This window comes from Oncorhynchus gorbuscha, linkage group LG04, assembly GCF_021184085.1.
Source record: "Oncorhynchus gorbuscha isolate QuinsamMale2020 ecotype Even-year linkage group LG04, OgorEven_v1.0, whole genome shotgun sequence".
NCBI classification, from domain to species: Eukaryota; Metazoa; Chordata; class Actinopteri; order Salmoniformes; family Salmonidae; genus Oncorhynchus; species Oncorhynchus gorbuscha.
The window spans coordinates 45625513-45642886 of NC_060176.1; the positions used below are offsets into that span (position 1 = coordinate 45625513).

The window sequence follows — 17374 nt, forward strand, 5'->3', positions numbered from 1 at the left end:
ACACCTGTCTCCGACCACACAATCACACACACACACACAGAGAGGGAGAGGGAGAGTGCACTGGGGGAGTGGTGGCAGGTCAAGGAGGCACAGGATGAGCACTAGAGGGCGTGGCAGAAGCAGATGTGACACTGCCAGTTTATTTATATCAGTAGCAGAGGATGCTTGCAATTGAGAGGAAAGTAAAGGCAAGCTCTGTTGGTCATACAGTATTTACTACTATCCTATTGGTCATACAGTATATACTGCTTTCCTATTGGCCATACAGTATATACTACTACCCTATAGGTCATACAGCATATACTACTATCCTATTGGTCATACCTTATATACCACTATCCTATATACAATACAGAACTGCCAAGGAGATACAGTACCTCTCTGCATGGCCTTTGGCGTTTTAGACTCCCCATGGAGATATCATCACCAATGCCATCAGTAGTGGAGCAGATTCTCCATGAGAAGATGTTACTCTCTTACACTGGTGGTTGGTTGCTTCTCACACATCCTTCACAACTGTACTACTTTCTTCTAAGTTTCCACAGGCTCCTATCCCCAGTTAAGGTTTGTGTGCCAAATGGCACCCCTTTCCCTACGATGTGCACTACTAGTGGTGTAGTAGTATATACTGTCTACTAGTCGTGCACTAAATAGTAAGTAGGGTACCATTTGGGATACAGACATAATAAACCAACTGACACACTGAGGTCTTTCAGGTTCCCTAGGGGTGTTGGTTTTTTCAGTGCCTTTAGGTCCTCTCTTGCCATTGGGTTGGTTGTATGTAGGCTGTGTTCCAATGCTGTAGTTAGTAGACGTTCACATTGCCAGCAGCACAGTGTGTGTATTGCCTCAGAGCAGAGAAACTCAGATGGATTCAGATGGATGCAACATAGGAGAGTGGCACCTATCTGTGTCATTAATGGTGAGCTTCTGGAGCTGCAGCCCTGAATGTTTTTTGTTCCAGCACCGAACCTTTTGATTCTCGAAGAATTGTGAAATTATAGGCTGTAAAAACATGGCTTTGGTGTGCTTTAGGACCTTGTGGACACCTCGCAATGGGCGGGCAGGCTGTTTGACTCTTTTTTTTTTAACCACGGAAAAACACATTAAGACCAAGGTCTCATTTGCAAATGTGCCCTGGGAACAATACAGAAGATAAAATTATACACAATTTAAAACAGAAAATGTAATAAATAGCTAATATTATATACACCATAAATAATCAAACAATACAAACACATTTATCAATATAAAAATCCCTAGCCTTTCTCCTAAAGCTGGTTGAGAGAATGCCAAGAGTGTCATCAAGGTAAAGGGTGGCTACTTTGAAGAATCTGAAATATAAAATGTATTTTCATTTGTATGACACTTTTTTGGTTACTATATGCATGATTCCATATGTGTTATTTCATAGTTTGATGTCTTCACAATTATTCTACAATGTAGGACATATTAAAAATAAGGAAAAACCCTTGACTGAGTAGTTTTGTCCAAACTTTTGACTGGTACTGTACATCGCCCCCTTTTCTCTGCCCGTTACATCTAAAAATGTTGTAATTAGCAATGTGAATGTCCTTATCCATGATCGAATAATTTAATCAAGTCTCTGATAAAACAAAAATGTCTGTGTTTGTGTCATGCATGCACATATCGATAAAGTCCATCTTTGACGTCAATACTTCGCACATTTAAATGTAACAAACCCAGCCCTTTATGAGACGTAAAAACAGCAGGGGTGTCCATATTTATCCTAACCAGGTCATTATAAACTTGATCATTTAAGTAAGTCAGGAGATTTCATAGGAATATAAATTAAGTTATCAAAGCTTGCCCTGATTGGCTTGCGGCTGCATCTACTCTGTGGCTGTTTAAATACTATTGAAATTAAGACGGGGATAATGCAGATTTTAACATCAGAAACAGTTTGATGTGTGATGGTGGTTGGGATAACCTGGGTAGAGTGCAGGTTCTATACCAGTCAGTCTCTCAGAGCATCCTTAAAATGGCCTTGCAATGGATAAGCCCCAAGATAGTTTGGGTGAATTCCATCTCCTTTGTAGAATATTTTTTCTTTCCAAAAAGTGTCAAAGTTATCAATAAAGACAACATTGACCGTTTGTTTTCTTCCTGTGAATTTGTCTCTTGGGTGTGAACGGTTTAGGCTATTAGCTATTATGACCCCACAAATGAAAGCTAAGTCTCCCAGGAACATATATGGGACTTCTGCATAGAATGATTGGGGAAATGAATTGAGCTTCTCAATTTAAATCAAATCAAATTGAATTTGTCACATGATTCGAAAAACAACAGGTGTAGACTAGACTTATCCCAAGCTTAGACTCTCAGGAACAAGTATTCTGTTCTAAGATGAAAATCACAATGATTGCCTGATGATTTTCTTTCTGCTTTCCTGAATTTTCCAATGCCTGCATAATGCATTTCAATCACTTGAAAACAGACTTACATTTGGCATTACCTGATTTTACATATATTTGTGTTATTTCTAAGGCCAGATTCAAAAGCTTCATCATATAATTTTTACAGATTTGTTTCAGATATGCCCATGGCCCTAAAATATCAAATTCAATAGTGTGATGGTCCATGTTATCAATGTTTTAAAATGTGTGAATAGGGCAATACATTTTGTACAGAAAATGCATGTATTCAGTTGAATGCACTCTACTTTGGTATTGTACAGCTCTGCCACATCTCTCCTATGAAAGAGAACTAACTACTGGGTTATAATTTCAACACCAAACCCCAACATCATGTGCTATGAGATTGACAATAATCGTAAACATGATATTTTCTTTTACTGAAATGTGTTTTTGTGTGTGTGTGTGTGTGTGTGTGTGTGTGTGTGTGTGTGTGTGTGTGTGTGTGTGTGTGTGTGTGTGTGTGTGTGTGTGTGTGTGTGTGTGTGTGTGTGTGTGTGTGTGTGTGTGTGTGTGTGTGTGTGTGTGTGTGTGCAAGTTTTCATTTTCGTCAAAAACAAGTGCCTTTTGTTTTGATGACCTGCATATGTGCAGTTCGCGCGACACGTCCTTTAGACCTAATGCCGTGTTCCTCCGCATGAGTTTAGCTAGCTAACGTCGCAATGACATCGCCTACGGGCGTGATCAGGGATTTCGATTGAAGAAGCCGTTTCTACCTAACTTAATACTCAACCATCTTTGGTAACATTGTTAGGGTGCTTTGGTAACTGTGGAATTCTTTAAGACGTCTGGCTCATTGGACAGGGCAGAGTCTATGTTTGAAGTTGTTGAGTGTTATGGGGTTTCCTGGCAATACACTATAGATGTACACTATGTGTTCCAGAGTAGAGAGACCCACAGTAGCTGCTGTAATTGAAAACGGGCAGTGTTTGCTGTGGCAGGTGGGACGGTGCAAGTTACCTGAATGTTCTATTGATATTCGATTGGCTTTTGAATAAAGATTGACGTGAGGGGATTATTTGTAACATTCTTAATGTGCACCTGATGCATTTAGCTGTTGAATGTATTTTTTTATTTAACTCTGCAAGTCAGTTAGGAACAAATGCTAATTTACAATGACGGGCTACCGGGGAACAGTTGGTTAACTGCCTTGTTCAGGTGCAGAACGACTGATTTTTACCTTACTGGCCCAGCGCTCTAACCACTAGGCTACCTGCCGCCCCTCTGTAGCCATTCCCCTGGTGTCACCCTCATAATATAAATAGAAAGACTATCCAAGGAATGCTTTGAGAGCACACTTACTGAGAGATTGGATGAGTGAGAGCTCCTGCATGATTGTTTCATTCCCTTATTGTTGTCTGTTTGAGCCGCACTAAACTTCCCTCTGCCACTAATATAATACCAGATCTTTTCTTTCTCAGATAGAGCCCTTTTCACAGTGCAATACGCTCATGGTGCCACAGCCCAGGCAGAAATAAGAAAGGCAGAAAAGACAAATAGATTTCTTGGGATCAATCTCCCCCATCTGAGCTGACAATATGGGTCTGTGACTCAGTCCCGAATGGCACCCTAATCCCTATATTGCACAACTGTGGACTAGAGCCTTGGGCCCTGGTCGAAAGTATTGCACTACATAGGGAATAGGATGCAATTTGGGATGTTGCCTGTGTGAGGACAACCTGGGAGCCGTCTGTCTGTCTGTCTGTCTGTCTGTCTGTCTGTCTGTCTGTCTGTCTGTCTGTCTGTCTGTCTGTCTGTCTGTCTGTCTGTCTGTCTGTCTGTCTGTCTGTCTGTCTGTCTGTCTGTCTGTCTGTCTGTCTGTCTGTCTGTCTGTCTGTCTGTCTGTCTGTCGCACGGCATGAGTGCTCGTCCATTGGCACCACGCCTCGTAACTCTATTCCCCTCTTTTCGAGATGAAATGAATGGTTTTGAACACTTCACTGGTGCTCCTCACCCCCATCTTTGACCCCTTCTTTAATTTTTAAGAGCTGGCAGCTCCCTCTTGTCCTAACTCTCTTTTGTCCTCCTTCTATCCCTCCATCCCTACCCCAGCCCAAAAGCAGCTCTGTCTGTCTGTCTGCTTTCCAAGCCGAGGGATAGATGAGTTAGTGATGTGATGAGGGCCTCTTGCACCTTTAATGGAAGCTGAAGTAATTATTAATTTGATCTAGTGTTTGAAAGGGGCTGCGTCCCAAATGGCACCATTTTTTTTACCAGTCTCGTCAAAATTAGTACACTATGTGCCCTTTGGGACACAGCCCCAGTGTCAGACAAGAAGCAACCGTCTGCAGTATCATTTTTTTCATAATGCGATCTCACCATTCACTTCCCACATGCCCAATATGGCACTCTGGGAGATGTTCAATGGCATAACAATAATTAGAAAATGTATCAGCAATTCATTCCACAATTTAAACCTTTGGGGGGGGGATAAAGAAAAATATTAAATATTGGTATTTTCATGCTGTTTCTAATATTAGTCTTTTCTCCTCCCCTTTTTTCCTTCTAGAGTCGGAAACATGCCAATAAAGTGCGGCTGTATTACATGCTACATCCCGTGGATGGAGGCTGCCCAGCAAAGAAACTCAGAACAGACAATGTGAGTACAGCAGCCACTACTACTGTACATGATACATCTCACTGTATGTGTTCACACTTCTACAATGGTACCGTAGGATTATTTTTTGTGTGCAACGTTTTTGCAAATGGCATGGCCCTATAGATACAAACTCGTCTTGTCTCATCTCTGGCTGCACTCACTCACAGTCACAGGAGTCGTCAACTTTTGCTCTTAATGGACCCTCCTGTTATTGATTCCTACCACTATGTGTTGACCCTCTTGCCTCCTGTCAGAATAGTGAATATATAAGTAGCAACACATGTCTGGTTGGCTGAACTGAACCAATGTGGTGGAAGTGAAAAATGAACTGAAAGCCGCAGGTCCAGGATGCCAGAGGAAGCAGAGTAGCTTTCCGTCAAGTGAAAAGAGCACATTGAGAGAAAGGAAGGTACATCACCTCTCCCATGTAAATCAGAGTACATGCCATTTTTGACAGTTGCAATTATGTTCTGCTGTCAGCCCCCGGTCAATACGTGTTTGGCGTGTGCTGAAGCTCTTCCTTCTTGCCTGAGAGAGAGTACAGGGGAAATGGGTGGTGGTTGTGTGGGTTTGTGCTAGCTAGCATCTATGCTTCTATCTATGCTGGAATCACTGAGCAAAGAAGAAGAGACCGAGACAAACAGTCGTAAAGCTATTTGCAGGTGGGCATTCTGTTTTGCATTAGGATAAAAACCTGCAGCATTTGTGTTTTATCAGCGTTCTGCACATTCACAGTTACATCCTTCTTCTGTGAGAAAAGGGTTTCTATAATATTATCATATCAATGTGTGTATGCTTGGCTTTTGGAGTTGAGATTCATTGGTGTTGTGGGGAGACAGTGGCAGTGAAAGTAGAACCGTCGCCGTAGTGTCAGATTGGGATTGTGTAGATCAGTGAGGAACAGAGCCATATTGCGTGTCTCAGTTCGAGTGAGTAGATCAGTCAGGAGAGTAGCCTCAGACTCAGAACTCAGCTGTGATTAGTCCCAGCTATCAGTAAAGAAGATCTCCTCCTCTCGATCTGATAAGGACTTGTCTGGGGAGAGAGCTCTATCCCTCCCCTCTCTACATTTGTGTCATTTAGCAGATACTCTTATCCACAGCAATTTGCAGCAATGAGTGCATACATTCCCCCTTGGCAATTGAACCCACAACCCTGCCGTTGCATGTGCCATGCTTTACCAAGTGAGCCACACGGGACCCTCTCTCACCCCTTCTCTCCCTCCGTCGCTCTGTCTGTCTCACCTCCTCCTCTCTCTTGCGCCCTCTTTCTCTCACCCTGTCTTCCCCCCCTCTCTCTATCCTCCTCCTCTCACTCTGCCTGCCCTGCTCCTCTCTTATCCCCCTCTTACCTCAGAGCTGTTGATTAGTCCTCATCACAGGAAGACACTGTACAGAAGCCAGCCTGCAAACCTGGGTTTAGAGGCTAAATTAGAAACCGCTAGGGGGATTGTTTGATCTGGACATTGTGTTGTTGGTTTCATGTGTCTTCCATGTTCACAGAGAGTGATCACTACCATTCCTTACAGATGCTTTTTGAAACCATTTGTAATTGTATGTCACCGTTCCCTCTGAAACTGTCATTACACACACCTGGTCCCTATTCCCATTTGATCATTTGTTGTATAAGTGTGCCCTTTGTTCACCATTGTCCTGTCGATTATTGTTCCAATGTCCGTTGGTCGTGTGAGTACCTGTGCTGTGTTGTTTTGGCTTTCGTGCCACGTGTATTGTGCAGATGATTATGGGTCTCATCCCGTGTGATAATCATTGTGCGATTGTGTATTTATTTGAGGTACTCCTCGCTCCTTTTTGGGGTCTCAACCCTGTGTTTTGTATACGTGTTTGTTTGGTCTTCATCCCGTGCCTGTACACGGCACGCTGTAATTTGGGTAAAGAAATGTAAAAACCTATTACGCATTCCTGCGTCTGTCTCCCGACCCTTTATACCAATGCCAACGTGGCATTGTAACTTGATGGCAGACGTTCTATTAGTTATCCCACTTTGACTTTGAGTCCTATATAGCTACGACACTATACTTTACGATACAATAACTTTATTGACCATTTACATGGAAATTCAACTAGTTGAGATGCCTTCCTTGATGGTCCAACTCCAATGCTCAAGGTAAAAACATGTCCTATATTCTGTGAAAAATAGCAATAACGTTGCCCTTGGATTTCTCACATGGCCAGCTCACATTGATGACTACGCGTTCACATAAATATCATAACACCCGAGTTATATTTGAAAATATAACTGCCAGACCAGTAAAATGTATTACTGTATTACCCATTGCAGCGTGCATGCAGTCCTTGATAGGGGGATTAGTATTTATTCATTTCCCTACATGAACAGACAGCAAAAAATAAACAGCTTCCAAAAAATGGCAACTAGGGAATAGGCTGCTGGAGGTAGCTGAGGCAATTATTTATTTTCTCTAAGGCCCTATTTTACCTTTTCATCTGCTTTTAAGATCAAAGCTCCAATACTGTTGTCTATTATGGGTCGCCGTCCTCTAGAGTAAGTGTATTCTCTGTACTCTAAGCTATATCATTGGTCACTTCCCAACAGCGGTTGTTTACTGTTGTGTCCTCATGCTCAGTGTCCATGGTACTGGATACAGTAGTGTCACTGAGCAACACACCAGACCAGAAAAACTGCACTGGTCCACCGATTATAGCTCATTTCATGGGAAGAGAGGTTGCTGGTCTGTGTCATCCAGTTTAGTTCAAGCTGGGCTTTGGGCTGGGTTTGTAATGTATTGTCTGAAATGTATAATATATGGTTAATCGTATAATCACTTGAACGAAATCAGATCCATGAGGGAGAGATGTGTTTACGTCGATGGGAAGTGCTTTATCAGTGAGTAATGGATTGGGCTGTGTCCCAAATGGATGGCACACTATTCCCTATTTCGTGCACTACTTTTCACCATAGTCCTATGGCCCCTGGTCAAAAGAAGGGCACCTTGTTGGAAAGAGTAGGTGGGGTGAACGGACCACAGTGGCAACATGCCCTTCTAGTCTCCTCCCCAAACCTACTAATGCCATTCCCGTTTTTTAGGCTTTCCATCATCTTCAACCTCGGCTAAATGAGCGGTTTAATAAATCCATTATCTATGCACTCCCTGAACCAATAAGTGAGTATGACTGCTCACACACCGCATCCTTTCTGAGAAAGTAAATGACAACAATGAAGAACTCTTTTCCAAAAACAATCTTAGCATTCCTTAATTCAATCTCTTCGTGTTTCAATTGCTAAGCAACTGCTCACACCTTTTCCCCCAGGTAGTAACATACTGTATGAAATGTGCATGTATTCCCGTCTCATTTGCTGTCAAAGCTCCTTTGCTTTTCACCCAAATGATCTCTTCTCCACGAAATGAAAGAGCATTCAATTATTTGTCTCATCTGTTTTTGACAGGATTATGATGATATCAGTAGGCTGTGGCGTCATCAGACATTACAAAACTCGCTCTGTCGTGGGATGTTCAAGGCTGAGAGAAACTGATTGAAGCTCCATCTCCGAGACTCATTATCTGTAGTTTGAGTCACAAGCCAATGCCACTCCATATCTGGTTGCTTAGTGACAGTGATATAGTGATTGTAAATACTCAGGCTGGGTTCCAAATGGCAACCTATTTCCAATTAGTCAGCGTCATTAGTATGTTAGTTTGCATTGTCTCCTAAGCAGCAATCCGTTTCACTCAACCTCAACTGGGGTCCTGTCCACAGACACTATGGATAGATCCCGTATGGCACCATATTCCCTGGTGCACTACTTTTCGACAAGACCCCCATGGGCCTGAATAGGGTGCCAATTGGGATGCAAGCCCATAACAGCCTGTTTACTACACTGCTCTAACAAGCTGACATGCTCAGTCTGCAGCCAATCCAGTCACAGACAATAAACGGCAGCAAATCACAAGAGAGAAAGAGAAGACTGCCATGGCCATATCCATCTGTTTTGTACTGGATCAGCCTAGCGGCATTGGTTACTAATAGATACATGGCCCCCGAAGGACAGTTAAAATCTCCTCCTTAACTCCTGGTCCTGTAACTCAATGCAGAAGCCATTAAAGAGGATGCAATTAGAGACAGGGGAAGACTTTTGGGCTGATTGAATATCTCCTCAGAGCCTCACTCCTATTTAATTAGTGGTGTTTAAATCAACCCTTCATGGGCCGTAGCAGGATATAGTTCCAGGGGAGGAGAGGGATCCGGTTTCAGCGGTGGGAGAGATTGAAGTATCCCAGAGAGCGAGAGAACTCAAAAATAACCTGTGTACAGTAGTATCTCTCTCTCTCTCTCTCTCTCTCTCTCTCTCTCTCTCTCTCTCTCTCTCTCTCTCTCTCTCTCTCTCTCTCTCTCTCTCTCTCTCTCTCTCTCTCTCTCTCTCTCTCTCTCTCTCTCTCTCTCTCTCTCTCTCTCTCTCTCTCTTTCTCTCTCTCCCCAGTGCATCTGCTCAGTAACTCTCTGTGGTATTACAGTTTTCAGTCTTCAGCTCCTCTACTACTCCACACAGAACCCATCCCAGGGGCTGATCTCATTATAAGTTGGCAGAAAAGTTCTCCCATTCTGTGCATTTTATCACCTTGCCTAAGGCTATGGTTACCATCATGTTATCCCTCGATGCTCATCATATGCACTCACACTATCCACTGTCATTCTCTATTGACTGTAACAGCAGGTGTGAGTTGTGATGTTTTCAGTATTTTTCTTTGCAAAAAAAAAAAGTTTAATATTGTTGGTAGCCTGACCTTTCCAGTACTTTCCAAAAGGACACGTTTCCTTGATTGGGGAAAGTATAATATCTGAAACACAGATTGGATGTGACTGGGCTGTGGCTGTTGCATGGCTTCAAGGTGGCGACATCTAAAAATACACAGGAGAGATAGAGAGGGACAGAGGGACAGAGAGCCCCTGAAGGGTTGGCAGAAAGCGAGGGAGGTAGAGAGAGAGAGAGCTCCCGGGGGTTGGCAGAGAGGCTGCGTGGTGGTGGTGTCTGGCCAGTCAGTGCGGCCTGTGTCTAGACCCGGCTGAGCTGATCGCAGCTGACAACTGTGGCTGGCTAATCTGACCACACACAGTACGTTCACCGTGGTAACCGGCTCTCGCGGAGGTGGAACGGACAATGAATGTTGCTTCAAAATGAATCCCACGACCCACGTCTCTTTGGCAACGTGTTCACTATTACCTGTCTTCCATGGGTTGAAAACCCATTTATTTTGACGGCTGAACATATCCCCCTACGGCAGAGGTGTCAAACTCATTCTATGGAGGACAGAGTGTCTGCGTGTTTTTGTTCTTTCCTTTCAGTTAAGACCTAGACAACCAGTCAACCAATCGCTAATTTATGATCAAGTACAAGGGAGGAGAGAACCCGCAGACACTCGGCTCTCCCTGGAATGAGTTTGACGTGATCTACGGTGTAGTTGTGCCTATAAATGCAGTTTAGCGACGTGACATTTATGTCATGTTTTGTCATTGATTGTCATGTCTTGTCCCTGTGCTTCCCCTTCTATTCGTTTCCCCCTGCTGGTCTTATTAGGTTCTTTCCCTCTTTCTATCCCTCTCTCTCCCCCTCCCTCTCTCCCTCTCTCGCTCTCTCTCTCTATCGTTCCGTTCCTGCTCCCAGCTGTTCCTCATTCTCCTAACTACCTCATTTACTCTTTCACACCTGTCCCCTATTTTGCCCTCTGATTAGAGTCCCTATTTCTCCCTCTGTTTCCGCTTCTGTCCTTGTCGGATCCTTGTTTGATGTTTGCTGTTCTGTGTCCTTGTTCCGCCCTGTCGTGTTTTTGCCTTCTTCAGATGCTGCGTGTGAGCAGGTATCTGTTATGCAGGTGAATGAGGACCCAAAAGCGACTTGGCGAAAACAGAGTCTTTATTCCAGTAAAGGAAATATGCAATACTCCTAGACAAATCGGAGCGGTAATCAAAGCATAAAAAACAATTCCACTCGTAATGACGAGGACAGACTGGAGACTCGACCATAAACTGTAGGTTGCCTCGGGAAGGCACTGACCGTAGCAGACTCAGACACCTGCTCACCACGCAGCATCTGAGGGAAACACGACACGACAGGGCGAGACAAAGACACAGCACGGTGAACAATATACAAGGATCCGACAGGACAGAAACGGAAAACAAGGGGAGAAATAGGGACTCTAATCAGAGGAAAAGATAGGGAACAGGTGTGGAAAGACTAAATGATTGATTAGGGGAATAGGAACAGCTGGGAGCAGGAACGGAACGATAGAGAGAAGAGAGAGGGAGGAAGAGAGAAAAAGGGAACGAACCTAAAAAGACCAGCAGGGGGAAAACGAACAGAAGGGAAAGCAAAATGACAAGACAATATAAGACAAAACATGACAGTACCCCCCCACTCACCGAGCGCCTCCTGGCGCACTCGAGGAGGAATCCTGGCGGCAACGGAGGAAATCATCAATCAGCGAACGGTCCAGCACGTCCCGAGACGGGACCCAACTCCTCTCCTCAGGACCGTAACCCTCCCAATCCACTAAGTATTGGTGACCCCGTCCCCGAGAACGCATGTCCATGATCCTACGGACCTTGTAAATAGGTGCGCTCTCGACAAGGACGGGAGGGGGGGAGGGAAGACAAACGGGGGTGCGAAGAAAGGGCTTGACACAGGAGACATGGAAGACAGGATGGACGCGACAAAGATGTCGCGGAAGAAGCAGTCGCACAGCGACAGGATTGACGACCTGGGAGACACGGAACGGACCAATGAACCGCGGAGTCAACTTACGAGAAGCTGTCGTAAGAGGAAGGTTGCAAGTGGAAAGCCACACTCTCTGGCCGCAACAATACCTAGGACTCTTAATCCTACGTTTATTGGCGGCTCTCACAGTCTGTGCCCTGTAACGGCAAAGTGCAGACCTCACCCTCCTCCAGGTGCGCTCACAACGTTGGACAAACGCTTGAGCGGAGGGAACGCTGGACTCGGCAAGCTGGGATGAGAACAGAGGAGGCTGGTAACCCAGACTACTCTGAAACGGAGATAACCCGGTAGCAGACGAAGGAAGCGAGTTGTGAGCGTATTCTGCCCAGGGGAGCTGTTCTGCCCAAGACGCAGGGTTTCTGAAAGAAAGGCTGCGTAGTATGCGACCAATCGTCTGATTGGCCCTCTCTGCTTGACCGTTAGACTGGGGATGAAACCCGGAAGAGAGACTGACGGACGCACCAATCAAACGACAGAACTCCCTCCAAAACTGTGACGTGAATTGCGGGCCTCTGTCTGAAACGGCGTCTAACGGGAGGCCATGAATTCTGAACACATTCTCGATGATGATTTGTGCCGTCTCCTTAGCGGAAGGAAGTTTAGCGAGAGGAATGAAATGTGCCGCCTTAGAGAACCTATCGACAACCGTAAGAATCACAGTCTTCCCCGCAGACAAAGGCAGACCGGTAATGAAGTCTAGGGCGATGTGAGACCATGGTCGAGAAGGAATGGGAAGCGGTCTGAGACGACCGGCAGGAGGAGAGTTACCTGACTTAGTCTGCGCGCAGTCCGAACAAGCAGCCACGAAACGGCGCGTGTCACGCTCCTGAGTAGGCCACCAAAAGCGCTGGCGAATAGAAGCAAGAGTACCTCGAACGCCGGGATGACCAGCTAACTTGGCAGAGTGAGCCCACTGAAGAACAGCCAGACGAGTAGAAACAGGAACGAAAAGGTTACTAGGACAAGCGCGCGGCGACGCAGTGTGCGTGAGTGCTTGCTTAACCTGTCTTTCAATTCCCCAGACTGTCAACCCGACAACACGCCCATAAGGAAGAATCCCCTCGGGATCAGTAGAAGCCACAGAAGAACTAAAAAGACGGGATAAGGCATCAGGCTTGGTGTTCTTACTACCCGGACGGTAAGAAATCACAAACTCGAAACGAGCGAAAAACAACGCCCAACGAGCTTGACGAGCATTAAATCGTTTGGCAGAACGGATGTACTCAAGGTTCTTATGGTCTGTCCAAACGACAAAAGGAACGGTCGCCCCCTCCAACCACTGTCGCCATTCGCCTAGGGCTAAGCGGATGGCGAGCAGTTCGCGGTTACCCACATCATAGTTGCGTTCAGATGGCGACAGGCGATGAGAAAAATAAGCGCAAGGATGAACCTTATCGTCAGACTGGAAGCGCTGGGATAGAATGGCTCCCACGCCTACCTCTGAAGCGTCAACCTCGACAATGAATTGTCTAGTGACGTCAGGAGTAACGAGGATAGGAGCGGACGTAAAACGTTCTTTTAGAAGATCAAAAGCTCCCTGGGCGGAACCGGACCACTTAAAACACGTCTTGACAGAAGTAAGAGCTGTGAGAGGGGCAGCAACTTGACCGAAATTACGAATGAAACGCCGATAGAAATTAGCGAAACCTAGAAAGCGCTGCAACTCGACACGTGACCTTGGAACGGGCCACTCACTGACAGCTTGGACCTTAGCGGAATCCATCTGAATGCCTTCAGCGGAAATAACAGAACCGAGAAAAGTAACGGAGGAGACATGAAAAGAGCACTTCTCAGCCTTCACGTAGAGACAATTCTCTAAAAGGCGCTGGAGTACACGTCGAACGTGCTGAACATGAATCTCGAGTGACGGTGAAAAAATCAGGATATCGTCAAGGTAGACAAAAACAAAGATGTTCAGCATGTCTCTCAGAACATCATTAACTAATGCCTGAAAAACAGCTGGCGCATTGGCGAGACCAAACGGCAGAACCCGGTACTCAAAATGCCCTAACGGAGTGTTAAACGCCGTTTTCCACTCGTCCCCCTCTCTGATGCGCACGAGATGGTAAGCGTTACGAAGGTCCAACTTAGTAAAGTACCTGGCTCCCTGCAGAATCTCGAAGGCTGATGACATAAGGGGAAGCGGATAACGATTCTTAACCGTTATGTCATTCAGCCCTCGATAATCCACGCAGGGGCGCAGAGTACCGTCCTTCTTCTTAACAAAAAAACCCCCCGCCCCGGCCGGAGAGGAAGAAGGCACTACGGTACCGGCGTCAAGAGACACAGACAAATAATCCTCGAGAGCCTTACGTTCGGGAGCCGACAGAGAGTATAGTTTACCCCGAGGAGGAGTGGTCCCCGGAAGGAGATCAATACTACAATCATACGACCGGTGAGGAGGAAGGGAGTTGGCTCGGGACCGACTGAAGACCGTGCGCAGATCATGATATTCCTCCGGCACTCCTGTCAAATCGCCAGGTTCCTCCTGAGAAGTGGGGACAGAAGAAACGGGAGGGATAGCAGACATTAAACACTTCACATGACAAGAAACGTTCCAGGATAGGATAGAATTACTAGACCAATTAATAGAAGGATTATGACAAACTAGCCAGGGATGACCCAAAACAACAGGTGTAAAAGGTGAACGAAAAATCAAAAAAGAAATAGTCTCACTGTGGTTACCAGATACTGTGAGGGTTAAAGGTAGTGTCTCATATCTGATACTGGGGAGATGACTACCATCTAAGGCGAACATGGGCGTAGGCTTGTCTAACTCTCTGAAAGGAATGTCATGTTTCCGAGCCCATGCTTCGTCCATAAAACAACCCTCAGCCCCAGAGTCTATCAAGGCACTGCATGTAGCACCCGAACCGGTCCAGCGTAGATGGACCGACATAGTAGTACAGGATCTAGATGGAGAGACCTGAGTAGTAGCGCTCACCAGTAGCCCTCCGCTTACTGATGAGCTCTGGCTTTTACTGGACATGAATTGACAAAATGTCCAGCAAGTCCGCAATAGAGGCACAGGCGGTTGGTGATCCTCCGTTCCCTCTCCTTAGTCGAGATGCGAATACCTCCCAGCTGCATGGGCTCAGTCTCAGAGCCAGAGGAGGGAGATGGTTGCGATGCGGAGCAGGGAAACACCGTTAACGCGAGCTCTCTTCCACGAGCTTGGTGACGAAGATCTACCCGTCGTTCTATGCGGATGGCGAGAGCAATCAAAGAGTCCACACTGGAAGGAACCTCCCGGGAGAGAATCTCATCTTTAACCACTGCGTGGAGTCCCTCCAGAAAACGAGCGAGCAGCGCCGGCTCGTTCCAGTCACTAGAGGCAGCAAGAGTGCGAAACTCTATAGAGTAATCCGTTATGGATCGATCACCTTGGCATAGGGAAGCCAGGGCCCTAGAAGCCTCCCTACCAAAAACTGAACGGTCAAAAACCCGAATCATCTCCTCTTTAAAGTTCTGGTAATTGTTAGAACAATCAGCCCTTGCCTCCCAGATAGCTGTGCCCCACTCTCTAGCCCGGCCAGTAAGGAGTGATATGACGTAAGCAACCCGAGCTCTCTCTCTAGAGTATGTGTTGGGTTGGAGAGAGAACACAATATCACACTGGGTGAGAAAGGAGCGGCACTCCGTGGGCTGCCCGGAGTAACAAGGTGGGTTATTAACCCTAGGTTCCGGAGGCTCGGCAGACCAGGAAGTAACAGGTGGCACGAGACGAAGACTCTGGAACTGTCCAGAGAGGTCGGAAACCTGAGCGGCCAGGTTCTCCACGGCATGACGAGCAGCAGACAATTCCTGCTCGTGTCTGCCTAGCATGGCTCCTTGGATCTCGACGGCAGTGTTACGAGCGTCTGTAGTCGCTGGGTCCATTCTTTGGTCGGATCCTTCTGTTATGCAGGTGAATGAGGACCCAAAAGCGACTTGGCGAAAACAGAGTCTTTATTCCAGTAAAGGAAATATGCAATACTCCTAGACAAATCGGAGCGGTAATCAAAGCATAAAAAACAATTCCACTCGTAATGACGAGGACAGACTGGAGACTCGACCATAAACTGTAGGTTGCCTCGGGAAGGCACTGACCGTAGCAGACTCAGACACCTGCTCACCACGCAGCATCTGAGGGAAACACGACACGACAGGGCGAGACAAAGACACAGCACGGTGAACAATATACAAGGATCCGACAGGACAGAAACGGAAAACAAGGGGAGAAATAGGGACTCTAATCAGAGGAAAAGATAGGGAACAGGTGTGGAAAGACTAAATGATTGATTAGGGGAATAGGAACAGCTGGGAGCAGGAACGGAACGATAGAGAGAAGAGAGAGAGGGAGGAAGAGAGAAAAAAGGGAACGAACCTAAAAAGACCAGCAGGGGGAAAACGAACAGAAGGGAAAGCAAAATGACAAGACAATATAAGACAAAACATGACAGTATCTATATCAGCTACGGCCTGCGCCTTCCCGAAGCGACCTGCAGTCTGTGGTCGCGTCTCCAGTTGTTCCCCTCTACTGCCTAGAGGATTTCAGTTTTCCTGTTTTGACTTTACCTGAGATTATATCCAGGATTATCGTTTTTGTTAAAGACTGGAATAAAGACTCTGTTTCTGTTAAGTCGCTTTTGGGTCCTCATTCACCAGCATAACAATTTCAATATTTTGCGTGCTGGAGTTATTGTTATTGATATTGGTTTTGTTTGTGAGAAAAGAACGCTGCTTAATCTTATGGATCGGACCCTTTTTAAAAAAAAAAATCCACCTAAAATGTCATTCCCAAATCTAACTGCCTGTAGCTGAGGATGTGAAGCAAGGATATGCATATTCTTGATACCATTTGAAAAGAAACACTTTGAAGTTTGTGGAAATGTGAAATTAATGTAGGAGATTATAACACATTAGATCTGGTAAAAGATAATACAAACAAAAAAACATGCATTTTCTTTTTCATCTTTGAAATGCAAGAGAAAGGCCCTACATTAATATAGGAGCCGAGGTGTAATTGAGATTTTGTCAACAAGTTGGCAGCAGTGTGTGTGAAAAGTTTCAGAATTACCTCACTCCACAACATTTTGCATCAAGTCTGCCAGGAGTTTGCCCGAATGTGTCGAATTGGTCAATTTTCAAGTACGTAATTGTAGAGAACATACAAGAATTCTATGGTAATATTTTTTTTAGTTTACACACTTCCAGGAATGTCATACATGATGGATCATTAGCTTCCCTACAGAAAAGACACATCTAGATGGCCGGGCCATTTGTCCATTAAAATAACATCAAATTGATCCGAAGTACAGTCTAGACATTGTTAATGTTGTAAATGACTATTGTAGCTGGAAATGGCTGATTTTTAATGGAATATCTACATAGGCGTACAGAGGCCCATTATCAGCAACCATCACTCCTGTGTTCCAATGGCCTGTTGTGTTAGCTAATCCAAGTTGATCATTTTTAAAGGCTAATTGATCATTAGAAAACACTTTTGCAATTATGTTAGCATAGCTGAAAACTGTTGTTGTTATTAAAGAAGCAATAAAACTGGCCTTTAGACTAGTTGAGTATCTGGACATCAGCATTTGTGGGTTTG

General features: G+C 45.4%; 1 protein-coding gene across 1 annotated transcript in view; it reads left to right on the forward strand.

Annotated features, from left to right (window-relative positions):
- zmat4a (zinc finger, matrin-type 4a) overlaps positions 1-17374 on the forward strand; it is a 165815-nt gene that overhangs the window by 61468 nt on the left and 86973 nt on the right. The window contains exon 3 of the mRNA XM_046346910.1: positions 4945-5034. Within this exon, the coding sequence (XP_046202866.1) occupies positions 4945-5034 (90 nt within the window). The remainder of the gene's footprint in view (positions 1-4944; positions 5035-17374) is intronic.